A 19,877-nucleotide genomic window follows, 5' to 3' on the forward strand; every position below is an offset into this window, starting at 1 on the left:
TTAACTCATCATTGTCATTAGGATATGTCCTAACAACCTTCAAACTGGCTATTATTAAGCCTCTCATTAAAAAACCACAACTTGACCCCAAATAATTAATTGATTACGGACCGATCCCGAATCTCCCTTTTCTGTCAAAGATATTACAAAAGGTAGTATCATCACAACCATGTTCCTTCTTAGAGAAAAATTATATATGTGAAGATTTCCAGTCAGGTTTTAGACCATATCATAGTACTGAGACTGCTCTCATTAGAGTTACAAACGACCTGCTTTTATCATCTGATCATGGTTGTATCTCTCTATTAGTGCTACTGGATCTTAGCGCTGCGTTTGACACTATCGACCACAACATTCTTTTAAATAGACTAGAAAATTATGTTGAGATTAGAGGAAGTGCACTGGCATGGCTCAAATCGTACTCATCTGACCGCCATCAATTTGTGGCAGTAAATGAAGAGGTATCATACCAATCACAAGTGCAGTATGGAGTACCTCAAGGCTCAGTACTTGGCCCCTTACTTTTCATGCTTTACATGTTACCCTTGGGAGATATTTTTAGGAAACATGGTGTTACCTTTCACTGTTATGCTGATGATACCCAGCTCTATATTTCTTCGCGACCTGATGAAACTTACCAATTTGCAAAACTAACGGAATGTATAGTTGATATCAAAAACTGGATGACTAGCAATTTCTTACTGCTAAATTCTGAAAAAACAGAGGTGTTAATTATTGGACCAAAAAACTTTTGCATGTAATAACCTAGATCACTGTCTAATACATCATGGATGCTCTGTAAATTCTTCTTCATCAGTTAGGAACCTAGCGTACCGTACTTTTTGATAGCAATCTTTCCTTCGAAAAACATGTTTCTAGCATTTGTAAAACTGCCTTTTCATCTTAAAAATATATCTAAATTACGACCTATGCTCTCAATGTTAAATGCAGAAACATTAATTCATGCATTCATGACCTCGAGGCTAGATTATTGTAATGCTTTATTGGGTGGTTGCTCTGCACGTTTAATAAACAAACTCCAGCTGGTTCAAAATGCAGCAGCTAGAGTTCTTACTAGAACCAGGAAGTATGACCACATTAGCCCGGTTCTGTCAACACTGCATTGGCTCCCTATTAAACATTGTATACATTTTAAGATCTTGCTAATTACCTATAAAGCCCTGAATGGTTTGGCACCTCAGTATTTGAGTGAGCTCTTATCGCATTATAGTCCTTCACATCCACTGCGATCTCAAAACTCTGGCCATTTGATAATACCTAGAATATCAAAATCAACTGCGGGCGGGAGATCGTTTTCCTCTTTAGCGCCCAAACTCTGGAACAATCTACCTAACACTGTTCGGTAAGCAGACACACTCTGTCAGTTTAAATCTAGATTAAAGACCCATCTCTTTAACCTGGTTTACACATAACACACTATCGCATTTCTATAATTCAAATCCGTTAAAGGATTGTTAGGATGCATTAATTAGATCAACCGGAACCGGGAACACTTCCCAAAACACCCGATGTACTTGTTACATTGTTGGAAGAATGGCATCTACGCTAATATTAGTCTGTTTCTTAGTCTGCACCTAGAGATGACCTCTACAGCCAGGACACCTCAGAGACTGATCCCCAGTGAAGACCGTGTCTCCAAGACGGCCATCGGGACAAGACCACAGGAATCAGATGAGTCCTTTGATTCTGCTTTAGCCTAGATTTAAACTGCTGATTTTGTCTGGCCAGAGAAGAATGACACTATTTCGACAAACTATTTCCCCGTCTAAATACTGTAAAGCTGATATAAAGCCACCCACCTTTATATCAAGCCAATGTAAAGCTGCTTTCACACAATTTGCATTGTTAAAAGTGCTATACAAATACTATTGACTTGACTTGACTTTCAAATCTAGGCCGCAGGGCTCCCTGAGGCTGTGATCTCTTCCTGCAGCTGTTATAATGCTGATAATTCAGCATGGAGAAATATACAGACGCACAGGGGGAACTCAGTCTGCGGTGCACATGACGTGGTTAGCTCATTCAAATGAAACAAACGCGTGCTATTTTAGCTGTGTGAGTAGCCTAGTAACTAGCCTGAAGATGTGCATGTTTGCTAGCACTTATATGCTAACAGTGCTCCCCCCTTTACTTTACAATTAATACAGACTGAAAAATAAATGAAAGCTCATTCTTGTAAACCGAACTATTATGATATGAAAATATCCCGCTACATGCTAAAGAGTCATCTGTAAAGAGGAATTTGCTTTTATTGGAACACAATCCCCACGTCGCACCAATTATCAGTCTAGAAATGTGTCAAAATAATAATAATAATGCATTTTATTTATAGGCGCCTTTCTTGACACTCAAGGTCGCCGTATATCATTAACAAAACAATAACAAATTAGACAATTAGATATAAAACAATTAAAAACTCAATGCAGTTATGATCAAAGGGAGTAAGTTATGCTGAGCAAATGGATTTGAATTTGGATTTAAAACGTAAAATGCAGTACGATGCTCAGCTGCCAGTTTCAAAACTCACAAGCTTCAGGTGAGAGCTCAACAATGTGCTGAGATTTATTTTTATTATTTTTATTATTTTATTATCAGATTTTCATGCCAAAATCTGTAATCAAATGTCAGAGATTTTTCAGGTTTGTCAAAGTACTTAAATAATTCTCAGCAATTTTTTCCATGACCTACTGATATGATCTACTCTATCATTTTATTGCTTCATACTCTTACTCACACACACACATGTTGGTTTTTGTGGTTTATGGGGACTCTCCATAGGCGTAATGGTTTTTATACTGAACAAACTGTGTGTGCTATTGCCCTACACCAACCCTACACCTAAACTTAGCCCTCACAGGAGACTTTGTGCATTTTTAGATTTTCAAAAAAACACCATTTAGTATGTTTTTTAAGCCTTTTGAATTACGGGGACATAGGCAGTGTCCTCATAAACCACCTTCATATTGTAATACCTCTGTCATACCCATGTCATTATACAAATTTGTGTCCTCATAAACCACATAAACATGCACACACACACACACACTCCTTTAAAATAATAATGAATGGGCACTATATATATATTTCCAATGTTTATATTTGTGTCCAAATCTAATAAGGGGTAATAATTGACGAAGAGTTTTAAAAAGTGATTTTTCACTATTATTTACAGCAGGATCTGCATTTTCATATGTTTAAATAAAACATTTTTGTTATAAGAGACAGTAAAAACAACTCTGAGCCTCAAAACGGCTCCTCTCCTGGTAAAAACTTGATTTATAAAAGCTAACAAGTTTGTGACCGCACGTAATGTAACATTTTTTATCAAGTCCCTGAGTAACATGTAATATATTTAAGCCTTGAAATAAACTTCATTCAGTAAAAAAGTATAATGAACTATGCAAAAAGCATTTTGAACATCTCAAGCTCACTTCGAGCATGTTTTATACCCAAATGTTATCATGTCCGTCAAAAACTTAGGCTGGCTGTTGGTTGGAATATTAGAACTAAAACATCGACATAAAACACTCAGGCATCAATCACTTCACTGAATTATATATGCCAGCAAATAAATAATTATTACCTTAAGATTCATCTGTTTCCAAATCCACATTATTTGAATATCACAACATCAATGTCTGTCAAAAAATAATGTGCACACAATACACAGAAGTATTTACGAGAAGCAGAGGTCCAGCGAGAACATGCATTTCCTAGAAAACTCACACTACTTTTGACTACTTCATCGCTTTCCGAGAAGAAGGAGAAAATAACGGCCTGAGCAACTTCAACATGCTGTCTGTCAGAGACCGTAACGTACATAATACATAACGCACATGAGTATAAATTTGTTCTTCACTTGCATTAATTGATGATTTTTTATTTCTCTTAAATTCTCAGCTGTTTAACAGATTAAGGCAGTTATCAAAGTTTGATAAAAATGTTTATGCATAACTTTCCTGCATACAAAGAGAATTTCAAGCCAGATATTTAACAAACTGCAGGATAATGTGTTCTCATTCCAGGATAATGTATTGTATTGTATGTCATAATACTTCCATTTACAAGAATGAGGTTTCTCTTTTTTCTTCCTCGTCCAAAAGTGTAACAACAAACAGAAACAACAAGAAAAATTTAATAAATGATAGAATATAATACATATAATAAACTACGAGTTTATTACAAACATGAATATAGAATACAGTAGGGAAAAGCAGAGATTTTTGTAAAGAAATATACAAATGTTGCACATATTATATCTGCCTTATAGTATGTGAAAATAAAACAGCATTTGCTACTGGCCTTAATAATAAACATTATTTCTCTGCACAGATGTATTCTCTCTCACTTTCTGTCTCTACAGTCAGAGGCAGGAACTGATTCATGAGAGGAAACCATAGCAACGCCTCAACTATGCTGGTGGCAAGACATGCTAGACTCCTTCACCAAAAACACATTTACGTAATCTGTTCCCAGCGCTACAGCCTGGAATGTGAATCGAGCCCTGCATTCCCGTGCTTGCGGCTGCTTTAGATCTGTGGGAACGGGGCGCCCGGGGTTCAAGATCTGTAGAACATGGGATATTCTGGAAATAAGATCGTACCTCATTGCCAAATGTTCTTTCTTTCTTGCCAATCATTGCTTCTAAGCAGAAATATACCAGAATATAAAATAACCAGAATTACTCTGAACTGCAAGCTGGTGTTTAAATACTCAATAATGAAAAAAATAACAATAAAGTGCATAGATTATTTATTCCAGCGAACTAGCCACCTATGTCTTTCAGATCCTAACATTTAATGTTAATAGTACTAATTAAATTGACACCAATGTGTAGCTCTTGACAGCAGACCATGGAGTCTCTGTGGCTGTTGATTATAAAATCTCAAATGTTGGGTGCATCATTTAATTATGAGTAATCAAGAAGAATCGGTCATGAGTGTACATGACATGACTGCAGCACCATCAGTTTAATTCTGTACATTTTCATGTCTGAAACCCACCCAATAATGTCTCAAACTATGCTCGGATTTCTGTGAGCAATTCTCATCAAACTCTCCCAAGACCAAATGATCTGAGCTGTACTATCTCTGGTTATATCATAGCTCCATACTCTTCCAACAACAATTATTATAATTTTGTGGCTATTTTAAATTTTCATTTCAGCAGAAGCATCTTAGAAAAAATGAAGAACAAATGTGTCCCTGGAGCACAAAAGCAGTCTCCAGTCGCTGGGGTATATTTGTAGCAATAGCCAACAATACATTGTATGGGTCAAAATTATCCATATTTCTTTTATAACAGAAATCATTAGGATATTAAGTAAAGATCATGTTCCATGAAGATATTTTGTAAATTTCCTACCGTAAATACATCTAAACTTAATTTTTGACTAGTAGTTTGCATTGCTAAGAACTTAATTTGAACAACTTTAAAGGTGATTTTCTCAATATTTAGATTTTTTTGCACCCTCAGATTCCAGATTTTCAAATAGTTGTATCTCAGCCAAATATTGTCCGATCCTAACAAACCACACATCAATGGAAAGATTATTTATTCCACTCTCGGATGATGTATACATCTCAATTTTAAAAAATGGACCCTCATGACTGGTTTTGGGGTCCAGGGTCACTAATGAGAACTCAGTCTGTGGCTGTTGATTACCATGACGTCACTCATCCATAACGCCGTGTCTCATGACGTCATGCATCCAAACCCCTGTGCTGGCATGTGATATGATAACAGGTGCATCTTTGGGCCACACGGGAAAATGAACGGAACGGTGGTCATTAATATGAAGATGATGAATTATCGATCTATTAGCTTATTTGAATGCCTACAGAGCCAGCAGCGTTATATCTTCGCGTCTGTCCTTCTAGTCATATCAGCATTATCACGTAACAAGTATGTGAAAACACTGAAATCCTGCGCGTAATTGCCATTTACTTACGAATAACTGTAGCTGTCTCCGTCCTCTCGCTGCTCTCGTCGTTTTCGATGGGCTAGACGGCGTTACATGGCGTTAATACGCGGTGCAGTCACGCTGTCGATGTGTTGTGATGCGATGAAAACGCACGCTCGATGAAAACGCACGCACGCGTTGCCTGGGAAGCGTCGCTCGTCGCTGTGCGCTGCAGAGGCGATGCCACTGCGCATGCGTGCGCGATACTCGTGTGTGTGTGTCTGTGTGTGTGTGTGTGTGTGTGCATGTTTATGTGGTTTATGAGGACACAAATTTGTATAATGACATGGGTATGACAGAGGTATTACAATATGAAGGTGGTTTATGAGGACACTGCCTATGTCCCCGTAATTCAAAAGGCTTAAAAAACATACTAAATGGTGTTTTTTTGAAAATCTAAAAATGCACAAAGTCTCCTGTGAGGACTAAGTTTAGGTGTAGGGTTGGTGTAGGGCAATAGCACACACAGTTTGTTCAGGATAAAAACCATTACGCCTATGGAGAGTCCCCATAAACCACAAAAACCAACGTGTGTGTGTGTCTGTGTGTGTGTGTGTGTGTGTGTGAGAGAGAGGGGAACACTGAGACATGATGGATGAAATATGTAAAATTACACACACTTGAAGTGAAACACTAGTATTTTATGTTCAGGAATTGTCCCTTTTTTATGCCCAATTCAACCAAGTCTTCCTATTTAACTGTTTGTTGGGACAAAGAGGGTTTTCTTGTGGCCACTGTGGGAAAGCTTTGAGTAGGAGAGAGCTGTTGTATTGCATAGGCTTCGACCCGTGTTTACAGAATAAATTACTTTTTTTCTACGGGAAATTTATGTTAAATATCAGTCGATTAATCTTTAAATCTTTTTACGACCTTCCTTTGTCACACTGCATGACTAAAATTTTAAAAAGCAAAAAGGTCATTAAAAATGTACGTTAACCTAACCATAACCAAACTGTAGAAGCAGATGGTTTACACACACACACACACACACACACACACACACACGTTGGTTTTTGCGCTTTATGGGGACTCTCCATAGGCGTAATGGTTTTTATACTGAACAAACTGTGTGTGCTATTGCCCTACACCAACCCTACACCTAAACTTAGCCCTCACAGGAGACTTTGTGCATTTTTAGATTTTCAAAAAAACACCATTTAGTATGTTTTTTAAGCCTTTTGAATTACGGGGACATAGGCAGTGTCCTCATAAACCACCTTCATATTGTAATACCTCTGTCATACCCATGTCATTATACAAATTTGTGTTCTCATAAACCATATAAACATGCACACACATATACATGCATATGTATACATAGTATAAAATATGCATATGTATAAAAAATCCTCCAACTTAAGTGACAACGTAAAAAAATAACAGCATTCATCGCAGACTGTTTCTTTATATAATTTATTTCAAATACAAACAGATTCAATCAAGAACGAAAAACAAAAGTGTCACTAAAATGCAGCATATAAAAATATTTTTATCATTGATAGTGACCCCAAAAATCACTGGTTCAGAAAACAAATGAATGTCACCTTATGCCCTGTCCCGTTATAAACTGGCATTAACACAAACAGGCTTGATATCAACTGAGAAAAGAAAACAGTGCAAGGAGTGTGTTTGCTCTGCTCTCTATGCTCTATATCATTAGGAGATATCATATAGTTAGTATTTGCTTTGTCCTTGTATTCAATACAATCTGATTTACCTTCACGAGTCCTGGATGGAGGTGCGGTTTCTAAAGAATTGTAGAGAGCGATTCAAAATGCTTTTGCATCACGTTTTCCATTGGAGAGTAAAGAATACTAACTGTTCGTTTTAAGAGTCAAATCTCGAGAACAACAGAAGCTAAGTTAATCGTCACAGTTTACAAGCAGTGTTGGGGAAAGTTACTTTTAAAAGTAAAGCATTACGATATTGCGTTACTCCCTAAAAAGTAACTAATTAGTTACTTTTTATGGAAAGTAGTGCATTACGTTACTTTTGAGTTCCTTTTTAAATCTGCTTCCTTGATTGATTTTAATATAAAAAATTACAAAAGTAAGCCCTTTTACAACAAAAGTGAAATGAATACGCCTCAGGCTGAGGGAAATGTAAATGCATGTATAATATTCTGAGTTTGCATTTGACTGTTTTTATTCATTTTGAGGAATACTGAATCTGTTTTTGTGCGAGTGAGATGAGTAAATGCATGTTCATATTTAGTCTAGAACTGCAGTAACATCATGTTCACACAACGCCTCTGTACTTAACTCCAGATTTCTCTCAACATGAGGACAGGAGAGCTGTCAACCAATACATGGGAAACAAAGTAACTGGCGTTCATTAGAATATTTGAAAAAGTAACTCAGATATTTCCTTCTAAATTAAAAAGTAATGCGTTATTTAAAAAAGTAATCTGATTATGTAACTCACGTTGCTTGTTACCCCCAACACGGTTTACAGGTGTACCTCACCTTGAAGGAGCGGACATTTTTTAAATGAAATGTGCGAGGTTTTCCGGTCTCATCCACTTTAGCTGTACAACAACAGTTCGTTATGATGCGCGGCATTGCAAACTGGTATTTATTGTCATATAATTTAAATTTATTATCGTAGTCATGAACACACGTAGTCATGTTTTACTGTTCACTGCAGTTATTTAAAGCGGCTAATTAGAGCTGGGTGGATTACTGACATTGTAGTCCATTACTGATTACAGATTACATGATAAAAACGGTAATATAGATTACAGGTAATGTATTCTGACTACTTTTTAGATTACTTATGGATTACTTAAAAAAACAACCTTGGTTTAAACATACCATTAAACATGCCATATTGATATAAAAAAGCAAAGAGAACGAAAATGCATTCCATTTTTTTATATAAACATCATAAAATGCATTAAACATTACACTGAACCAGGGTTTTCCAAACTGGTCTTAATGTAAGAACTGCAGTGGGTTTGTGAGTTAAAAAAGTCAAATCATAAAAAAGTCAAATTATTTAAACACTTGAACACTAAAAACAGAAATTTGTTTTCCTGCATGTCAATATTATAATTAAGTGCATTGAACAGTAAACATGCAAGTGTGTTTAAAATTATTGAAATAAATTCAAATTTATTTACACAACATTTGTGAATATATATTCAAAGCTAAGGAAAATTTAAAAGAGAAAACAAGAATTAGAAAGAATCAATAATTTATGAAGGATTGTGTGAATAATATGTAATCATGTAATCCATAAAAAATAACTCTAATCTAATTACAAGCATTATAAAATGTAATATACTCTAATTACAAGTTCTTTATTCTAGGAATTTGATTGCATAATTCAGATTACATGTAATAAATTAATACCCAGTTCTGCAGCTAATGAATCTAGTATCTTACTTCCACACTTCAAAATAAGGTAATGCTTCTGTGGAAAGATTTGTAAACATTTGTAATATTCAGTAACACAAGAACAATAAATTTGAACACACAACAAACATGAATGACTTTGTTAGTCATTGAAGGGAAAGTAAGTTTGGTAGCCTCATATGTAGAGGTCAAGATGGTCAACTAGCGAATTAGACATTAAACAATCGACTAGTCGATTAATCAGTTTTAACCATTATGCTGTAACTGTGTGAATATTATGGGATGGCCTTCTTCTGCGGCACATCTTCATGATATTTACACCGTAGATAGCGAGCGAAGGCTTGTCGATACGTCTCGTTGAAAAGCGTGTAGATCAGAGGATTCACTCCAGAGGAGATATATCCCACCCAGACAAAAACGTGAATGAGGTTATAGACATGCTCGCTGCAGTTGTCCTGACAGATGGCGATCAGCACATTGGTGATGAAGAACGGACACCACATGACCAGGAAGAGAAAAAACACAATCCCCAAGACTTTGGAGGCTCGTCGCTCATTGTTCAAAGCTTGAATCATGCCTAGTCTGCCTTGGCCTCGTGGACCTTGTGGGTTTTTCTTACTGTTAAGCAGACTCGTGTCACTTATCTGAACAGAGGAATGTTTGGAGTGGCTCTTGCTCTCTTGCGGGAAGGAAGCGCTGTGCCTCTGGAGATCACGGAGAGTGAGGTAATAGCAGACCACCATGATGATCAGAGGAACGAAGAAGGCCACGGATGAGCCAACAAGGACGAAACGAGGCTCGTTCAGGGTGCAGGTGCCGTTTACAAACACCTTCTGCTTGTCCTGGAGACCCATTACTGGAATGGGCAGTGACAACACTGCAAGAAAAATGAAGAATCAGTTTAGAAAGCATGTTTTAATCCATTGCATCCCACCGATTAAATGAGAGACTGTCGTGATTTCATGTGAACATGTTTTCAAAAACTGATACAATTTAATACATATAATTCATAACACATAACCATGTGAGTCCCATTATGAAATCGCCGATTTCAAAATGTTAAATGAAGCTTAAAAATTTATAAAAAATTAATGTACATGTATTCTTGGTTTATCATGTCACCCCCCCCCCCCCCCCACAATTAGCAAAAAATATGCAATATTATTTTTTGTCAATTTTGTAGTGGGTCTAACTGATCAATTTAAAACTGCCTGATTTTCACTGTAGTTTTAGTGGAAAAAATAGCAAAGAATAATAAATCTAAACTTTTAAAAAATGTGTTTTTTGAAAAAGCACGCAGTTTGATTCATTGTATGTTTAATTACATAAGTTTACTATATAATACCAAACCAAGGGTATAGGTACACTCTAAAAAATGGTGCTATATAGCACTAAAAGTGGTTCTTGGCTCGTAATCATAGGGGAACCACTTTTGTTGCTATATAGAACCATATCTTTCAAGGTGATATAGAGCACCTTTGTCAAATGGTGTGACCATAAGAGGTGCCATATTGCATTGTATTTCTTCAACAAAAATGGTGCTAAACAGCTCCAGCAGTGGTTCTTTGGCTCGTAAAGAACCTTTAAAGGGGCTTAACAGCTTCTTTGTTCGGCAGTGGTGCTATAAATCACCTTAATCACCCCAAAGAACCACTGAAGAACCGCTGAAGAACCATACAGGAGCTTAACAGGTTCTGTATATGGTAACGGTGCTGTATAGCCCCTCTGTCATGCCAAAGAACTGCTGAAGAACCACTGAAGCACCAAAATTTGGTGCTATACAGCACCAAAAGTGGTTCCCCTATGATTACGAGCCAAAGAACCACTTTTAGTATGGCACCATTTTTTTTTTGAGTGTAGAATGCAAGCCATATCTGAAATGTAAAGGTACAATGACAGACTTTTAGTGTGAGGCATAAAAGCATGACTGAAAAAAACAAGGCACACCGATTGACAACAGCAAACGGAAGTGTTAGAGATTGTTGCAGGACTAGCTATTTTGCTGAACAATGGCAATAATAAATAAACAAATTTAGATTTTTTGGTGCAAATCGTCCACTACTGGTGCAGAAATCTTACAGAGCAGCTTTAACTTGGCAGTATGGAGATACTTGCATGGGTCACATGCATGGGTTTCACTTTGTTATTTGCTGGTTGTGACCTTATTATGTAATTAGGTTAAGCATAAATTAATAAAAATTTTAATTGTGTAAAATCACTCTAAAAAATTTTTATTTATTCTTTATTGGCATCTGTGGCTCACAACCTTTAACATCCATGGAACCTTTACATTGCACAAAAGGTTCTTTATAGTGGAAAAAAGTACTTCAGATTAATAAAATGTTCTTAAGGTTAAGAAACAAAATTGGTTCTTTAAGGAACTGTTCACTGAAATGTTCTTTGCAGAAATAATAATAATAAAAAAAAACCTTCTAACCTTTATTTTTAAGAGTCTATTATGTATTGTTCCAGAGATCAATGCTAGAGCATTTGCTCATTTCAGGTCAAAAGAGAAATGGCCAAAAAAAAAAAAAAAATGTAACATTTCTATAGCACACTTTGTTTTTGCATTCATCTGTGTGCAGACTGAAAACAGCCGCCTGCAACAAACACTCAGCTTCAACAGATCAACAAATTCTAGCGTTGGATCGTTATAACTAGTGCTGTCAAACGATTAAATCGCATCCAAAATAAAAGTTTTAGTTTACTGCTTCAAAATTAGCCTTAGAGAAAAGTGAGACAGATGGTCGCCAACATGGTGCAATATTGCAATTTATTTGACTACACGATATTTATAAAAAGAAATGCCTACAGGGCTGGTGGGTGTTAAGCACAAAACCATAAGAAGGGCTGTGCAGAAATATAAAGCTTTATGCATTTAGAAAGACTAAATACATAATAGGGTTGGAATGCTGACTGTGACGGAGGCCCTGATGCAGCAGTAGCCGCTTCTCCTGTCAGTTCCTGTTAGTGCTGTGTACTCTCTAGGTAAAGACATCAAGCAGAGTCTGAGACGCCCCGGGAAGCTCACAGAAACAGGACAACAACACATTATTGCTCATCATCATGCTGAATGAGCGGAGGAACAACTGCAACATCCTGAAACCTAATCTAGCAGTGCTTTTCAGATTCAGAAGCTGCTAATGTTTTCACCTATAAGCCTGTGGCAAGATGTGAGCGATCATTAATACCGAGACCTGTAGGGTCACAATACTATAAAAAAATAATAGCAACTACTAATCTGTACTTTTAGTTTATAAATGGATTTGTAAACCATTCCCTCATTACAACAATTTGTATGCAGAGATTTGTAAATCCCAGTTTAGCAATCTGAAAGCTAAAGAAAACCATTAATCACCTGTACACTGGGGGAACAAATGGTGTAGAAATAATTACAAATAAATGGCAAATAACACGTCGAATTAAATGTAAAATCTTGAAATCTTGTAAAACATAGTCCAATCATTTTTGTTTAATTGCAACTTCATTTGTTTTATTCAGTGTAAAACACGTTCATTGAAGCATGGCTACTTTGATTGCTTTTTGTATCACAATATTTTTAATTTATAAACGTAAAAGTGCAGCACAAATTGTTGTAATGAGAGCGAAAGAGAGTTGTAAAGAGACGTCACTCTTGGAAATGTGAACATAATAATGTGTTAATGTCAATAACGTCTGTTTTTCATCAGGAAAATGGAAGAAGCAGTATTTCTGTATTTCTCACTTTAAGTCACTTCAGATAATGAATAAATTGGAAGCGAATAAATGTCTTTATTTAAGTCAATAAAAGTAACATCAAAAATTGTAATTGTAACCAGTCCTAAAATCATATTATATCAGAAATGGTATGTACATGGCATTTTAAATAAACAATTAATAGTTCATTATTCAGCTATAAATAATGAGGTTTAAAGGGACAGTTCACCCCAAAATGAAAATTCTGTTGATTTTGTGGGATTTTTTGGTAGGGTTGCATAGGGGCAGAACATTTCTGTAAACTTTCCGGAAATTCCCAACATTTTCTGAAAGTTTCTCAAATGTCTGGATTCTGTGATTAAAAGTGAAGCGTGTAATTTCTTCAGTTAAAATACTTTTTTCCTATCCTAGTTTTAATTTTAATTTTTTTTTTAATCCAGACCACGACAAATTAAATGTGGGATCATTCATTCAAACAATCATTCTTCTTGCCATTTAATTTAAACATTGACTTTTTCTACGGTATTAAGGCTTTATTCTTGTTTTCTTCTAAGGCTGGTGAAGGCCTGTGTTCTGAAATATGTTGACTTGGGTCATAAACCACAATGTTATCTTCTGTAACTCTGAATTGGATGCTTCATTCTCACCTATAGAAATGGTCCAGACTGAGATTATTTTGATCATGGTCTTGCGAAGTGTGTTGCCGCGGCTGTATTTGATTGGATTACGGATGCCGATATAGCGGTCCAGAGAGATGGCGCACAGGTGCATGATGGAGGCTGTGGAGAAAAGCACATCAAGGAAGATCCACATGGGACACAGCATTTCAGGGAGAGGCCAGGAGTGATCTGGAAACAGACAACAAGAGGAGATGTTTCAGAGACACAGGCACAAACTGATAGAAGTACAGCTGAGTGTCTGGTCCTTTAACAAACCGTGGTAACATATGTGACCCTAGACCACAAAACTAGTCTTCATTTTCAGAAATTGAGATTTATACATCATCTGAGAGTGAAATAAATAAGCTTTCCATTGATGTATGGTTTGTTAGGATCGGACAATATTTAAATGAGATACAACTATTTTAAAATCTGGAATCTGAGGGTGCAAACAAATCAAAATATTGAGAAAATTGTCTTTAAAATGAAGTTCTTAGCAATGCATATTACTCCTCAAAAATTAAGTTTTGATATATATATGGTAGGAAATTTACAAAATATATTTATGGAACATAATTTATATCATATTTAATATCCTCTTAAAAATCGATAATTTTGACCCATACAATGTATTTTGGCTATTGGTACAAAAATACCCGTGCTACTTATGACCGGTTTTGTGGTCTAGACACACACACACACACATGTTGGTTTTTGTGGTTTATGGGGACTCTCCATAGGCGTAATGGTTTTTATCCTGAACAAACTGTGTGTGATATTGCCCTACACCAACCCTACACCTAAACTTAGCCCTCACAGGAGACTTTGTGCACTTTTAGATTTTCAAAAAAACACCATTTAGTATGTTTTTTAAGCCTTTTGAATTACGGGGACATAGGCAGTGTCCTCATAAACCACCTTCATATTGTAATACCTCTGTCATACCCATGTCATTATACACATTTGTGTCCTCATAAACCACATAAACATGCACACACACACACACACCTATATATACTTGCAGACAATGAAGCCCATTCAATGACAATCAAGATTTCTTTTTTTAACCGTAAGAAAACTATTACTGTTATGTGAATGAGAACTTTTCAGACATTTCTTGACAGCTTTTGTTAGACTCATCCATTTTCATTTTCAAGTGTGTACCTTAAATGTAAATTTATGTACAGGTAGGTTTCCTTTAAAAAAAAAAGTACTTACTGTAAAGAATACTAATTAGTGAGGCTGGCATGACTAGGAATCCCACCAGCATGTCTGCCACGGCCAGAGAGCACAGGAAGTAGTTGGTGGCATTGTGCAGTTTGCTCTCGATGGACACGGCCATAATTACCAGTATATTCCCAGCAACAGTGAAAAATATAATCGCCAGAATAAACAGGGCTGGCCAGTTCTTCCCCATGGGTTGTGTGTCCTCTAATTCTGAGAGGTTGGATTTGAAATAGCTGTGGTTGAGGTCCAAAGAGACATTCCAGGGAAGAGTAACGTCCAATAAGGCCATTGTGGTAGAAGTAAAGCTGAAGTCTGATAGGGCTCTCAGCAACTGTCAGTGTTGTTTCTGTGCGATCAGTCTCAGGTGTCAACTGACTTCAGGACGTCTTTGTTAGAACTGCTTACTCTTGTGGTTATGTGTCCTACACCTAAAACAGACGGAAATACTGGTTAGACAGACAGACAGATAGATTTAGGTTTATTTCATTCTTGTGAAGAGGTTGGCTGGTTGCACACATCCTATTCATTTGAAGCAATTACTACCAAATATTTAAACATGTAAATATCTGTTTAAACTCAGAGTGAAATATCTTGTTTCTTGTAGGAAAAAGATCAGCCATTACACTCTTTAAGTCTTATGAGTTGAATAGTTCAGCTCTAGCTTCTACTGTATTGTATCTGATATCAGATATTCTGATTATATTATCTAGAACAGTACTGCTTGCATAGCAGTCAGGCTTGTGGACAACTGATGAATCATGACTCCATCGGTTGAGTCACTTTGTTAAAGCTTGCCAAATTTGAACACCATTTGATGTACAATGAAAAATCTGGGTTGTGAAGCAAAACCACTTAAGAGTCTCTGGACTACAAAATGTCTTAGTTTAATGACTGTCTGAATTAACCACAAATCCTGAACATCAGTCTTTATTTCAATGCTTTAGTACAGAATAAGCACTGTATTATTATTGTTATTGTTGTTGTTTTAAAGATGCATGCATATTGTTGTATCACACTTGTTGTATCATTTGAATGTTGCACTTTACTCTGTACTGTTATACATATTTGGATCCAGCCTTGCATAACTCATCTTGAATACTGGATTCTGTATAAACACATATAGACCTTAGTCAGTTCATAGTGAATTTTCCATGTGAGGGATAAACTTACAGTCTCTACAATGACACAACCTGTATAAAGTCTCATTTCAAAACTGTTTTATAAAGGTTTTTGGAAAGATGTTTCATTAACTAGACAACTGGCAACAGTACAATCCTGTACTTCTGTCCCTCACAGCCTTGTTTTCATTCCTGTCAAAAGATGCGAGTGGGGGCAAGATGTTCAATAAATAATGATTTCAATTTCCATCTATTCCTCACACAAAGCTATCTAGACTCAGAATGTAACTGCACAAGACACATTGCATGGACTACATTTATAATATTTACATGACCTCTTTGGAGCAGCCGTACATACATTACATACACCACTGTATGAAAGAGAGACATTAACGGGATCCTTTGTTTTCTATAGAATAAAGAAGGTCATAAGGGTGTGGATCAACATGAGGGTGAGTAAATAATGACAGAACTTTCATTTTTAGGTAAACTGTTCCTGTGCGTGTGATTTTTTTCTTCACACTTGGATGAGGAGGAGTGTAAACAGACGTGACTTGATTTGCATGGCTCGCAGTAATTTGCCTTTTATCACCATGAAACAGCCGCCTTGACTTGTAGTCGAATATATTTCTTGACATTTCATTTATTGCCTGTGGCAAAATATGACTGAGTAATAGTAAAATTTAAGCTTATTATATGAAATAAGGATGTGATTCACAATTGCCCAATTGATCATAGAACAGATTTAACTGGAAAAAACCTTGCAAATAATGCAACCAGGAAAGCCAAGGAAACTACTTTTGTTACTTAAAGAGTACTAAAGACTACTAAAGAATGGGGATGAACACTTGAGCAAAACCGAATGACAGAAAGCAAATCCTTGTCACAATATCACAATGCCTGTTTAAGCAAACTTTCCTGAACTACTATTCTCTCGGCATTTAAGCACTCTGCCAAGAATGCCAGTAGAGCAAAGAACTAGTTTAGCAGTATGTCGGTTCAGCCCACAAAGAGTAAACATCAGTGCAAAGCACTTGACTCTCAAGGAAAGTTCATTAAACAAATATTTGAAAGCAAATATTTTTTGAGTCATCTTGATATTTTCTGGCTAAATGTGAAGGAGGAAGTATGTTGTTCAAGGAACTTGTGAGTAGGAGAGCTTTTTTGAAACTTTTGTATACAGACATGCAAAATAAATTCGGTAACACTTTACTTAAAGCCTTTATATAACGTATTATAAAGGGTGTAATGAATTATAATTATTCATAATGTGCACTGTAATACATTATATTTTGTTTAACCGAATTTAAAATGCATAGATTAACAATGAATTGATAAGTGTTATAATGTACTAACTGTGGTTACAATTATTCATACGGTGCATTACAAGGCATAATTAATGCATTAAGACTACTTCTATAATGCATTATACAAAAAGGCTTCAAAGTAAAGTGTTACCATAATTGCTTCTCAGTGCCATGGAAACTTTGCGGCAGGAAAAAGAATGCAAATTGTTTGAAAATATATGGATTTTTGCATTGATTACTTATAAAATGTGGTCCGATCTTCATCTAAGTCAGTTATAGACTAACACAATCTGACTTGTTAACCACTTAACCAATAAATGAGTGATTGTTGCATGTAAGCAAAACCTCTTCTCATCTGTAAAGTAGGTTGGATTAGGCTTTGCCGCTGCTTCAGAGTCTGGACACTTCGCAATCAATGAATTCAAATGTGCATCAAGATATTAGACTTCAAGCTTTAGAGAGGCATGGTGGTGCAATAAAACAATGACCCAAAGCACACAAGGAAATCAAATAAAGTATGGCTGAAAAAAAAAAAAAAACTACAACCCTGAAGTACTGATAAACTTAAAGTGTACCTGAATGGATCTACTACAGGTTAATACATTCAAGAGTCAACTTTCCTTTTCCAAATGATTTATCAACATACAGTATATTCAAAAAAGATGAGTAATGTATTTTTGTGTTATTAGTTTAGTGTTTGTGTATAATTAAGCGTTAAATTAAGATTTAAACAATGCAGAAATCCCGATATTTTCAAAGCGTGTTGTCCGTGTTGTCCGATATTGTGTTTCGTGAACCCGGTCCGAGGATGACTTCAAGAATACATTTGTCTTGTACAGTTATAGCTGTCATTGCCAGAGGGGTCAGATTTCCCATTATATGTAACTATGAATTTGGAAAAGATTCAAATTTAAGTCTCAGATGTATTTCTTATGGTCTGAATTATTTCAGATGTCATCGTGGCTTTGGCCTCCTGTTGTCCTGAATCGTACTGCCCATGTAACATTCAGAAAACACATTTTCAATACTTTTCAATTCATAGCCACTGCAATTGGTTAATATGTCATGAGCCTGCAGAAACTGAGACCTGGTACAGTACAAGTACAAGCATGGTACTGATGTTACTCATTCTCTTCAGGATGAATGATCTGCCAGATATGCGTTTTTGACATTTTTCAAATTTTTAAGTGAGACTTACCAAGCAAATAAAATTAGGTGGCCTTAACTACATAAAAATAAGTACATTGTGCTTATTGTGTTCATATTGTTTTTCGAAACACTTTTACTGCTATTGAGGTGGGATACGGGTAAGGCTAGAGACATGTTTAGCGGTATGGGCAGGTTAAGGTATAAGTCAACAGTGTAATTATAAATGCAATTACAGAAATTAATTACAGATGTAAGTACATGCAGAGATTTTTATATATTTTTTCATTTATAGGCTACACTATGTGCATTGTATCAAATTATTAATTTTAAGGTAAGCACACAGTTAAGACCACCTAATATAAAGTGGGACCTAAAATTATTATTATGGAGGCTTTCAAAGAGCAATTTGCGTTATTTTTGAAACTCCATTTCTACTTTAGAGTCTGGTCTGCAGAAAAAAGCTATTGAACATTTCCACCGTTATTGCCAAATTTGTCGTCAGCAAAATGAATACGTATAGCCTAATGATTATACAACACAAAACTGGTTAATTAATCAACTGTACAATATGTGTAGATATGCCGAATATGTTTTAGCCAAGCCAACAGAAACTGTAAACTAAATGCCTTCATACAGGTTATATATTTTAGTTTAGAAGACAAATTTCTAATTTTAAAGGGTTAGAATTAGATGTCTGAAACCAACTAGCAATTCCACTGCTAGACACGCGCAGCTCAGGTCTCTCCTATTGTATAAATACTCCAGACTACAAAATTAATCTCAGTCAGACGAAGAACAGTATGCATACAGTCTCTTACCCTCATGCAGCTGCGCTGTGTTCATAGTGCGTCTTTGCCTCTGTCTCCGAGCGCGCTTCATTATCAGCGCCGGGGAGTGTCACCGAGCGAGGGCAGGACATTACATGACACACCTGCTGTTTCAGTTTCATCCATTCCTGACAGGACCAGTGTTAGTGTGTAGCATATAACTACACTCTGGAAAATAAAGGGCTTTCACGATGCCGTAGAAGAACTTTTTGTCAATGGTTTCATAAAGAACCTGTTTCACAAAAGCTTTTTTTCTCCACCAGGCAGCGCCATATAACCAGAGTAGTGTGCAATGGCGCACAATGGGAGACAGAAAAACACTAATTGCCAAATAAAAAATAAAAAAAGCTTTTTGTTACGGTAACGAACAATGATGCCTGCTTGGGCATACGAGTCAATTAGGCTGTTCGGACTGCAGGCATAGCGGATTTATTTTTTTTTCTTTTCCTGAAATCAGCTCAGGCAGTCCGCAATATTTGCAAGCGATCAAGTGATTCGAACCAGATTAAAAATTAATAATAATAATTCCAATTTCACATGATCATTCGGTATTTA

The 19,877-nt window shown here is 36.1% G+C and overlaps 1 protein-coding gene across 1 annotated transcript; it reads right to left on the reverse strand.

Moving 5' to 3' along the window:
* Window positions 1-7,377: 7,377 nt before the first annotated feature.
* Window positions 7,378-19,375, reverse strand: LOC306855727 (5-hydroxytryptamine receptor 2A-like). The gene is made up of 4 exons (XM_079394557.1): window positions 19,314-19,375; window positions 14,913-15,349; window positions 13,683-13,883; window positions 7,378-10,216 (listed from the first exon to the last, which is right to left on the reverse strand). The coding sequence occupies exons 2-4, from the start codon at window positions 15,208-15,210 to the stop codon at window positions 9,615-9,617; spliced, it is 1,101 nt and encodes a 366-aa protein (XP_079250683.1). The 5' UTR covers window positions 15,211-15,349; window positions 19,314-19,375; the 3' UTR covers window positions 7,378-9,614.
* Window positions 19,376-19,877: the final 502 nt, after the last annotated feature.

The sequence above is a fragment of the Barbus barbus genome (assembly GCF_936440315.1).
Source record: "Barbus barbus genome assembly, chromosome: 36".
NCBI classification, from domain to species: Eukaryota; Metazoa; Chordata; class Actinopteri; order Cypriniformes; family Cyprinidae; genus Barbus; species Barbus barbus.

Excerpts from the sequence above, each read along its gene's own strand:
- LOC306855727 (XM_079394557.1), bottom strand. The coding sequence starts at position 15,210 with ATGGCCTTATTGGACGTTACTCTTCCCTGGAATGTCTCTTTGGACCTC. Across the intron at positions 13,884-14,912 it reads ACTAATTAGTATTCTTTACA|ATCACTCCTGGCCTCTCCCT; the intron begins GTAAGTACTTTT and ends GTCTGTTTCCAG. Across the intron at positions 10,217-13,682 it reads AGTCTGGACCATTTCTATAG|TGTTGTCACTGCCCATTCCA; the intron begins GTGAGAATGAAG and ends TTTTTCTTGCAG.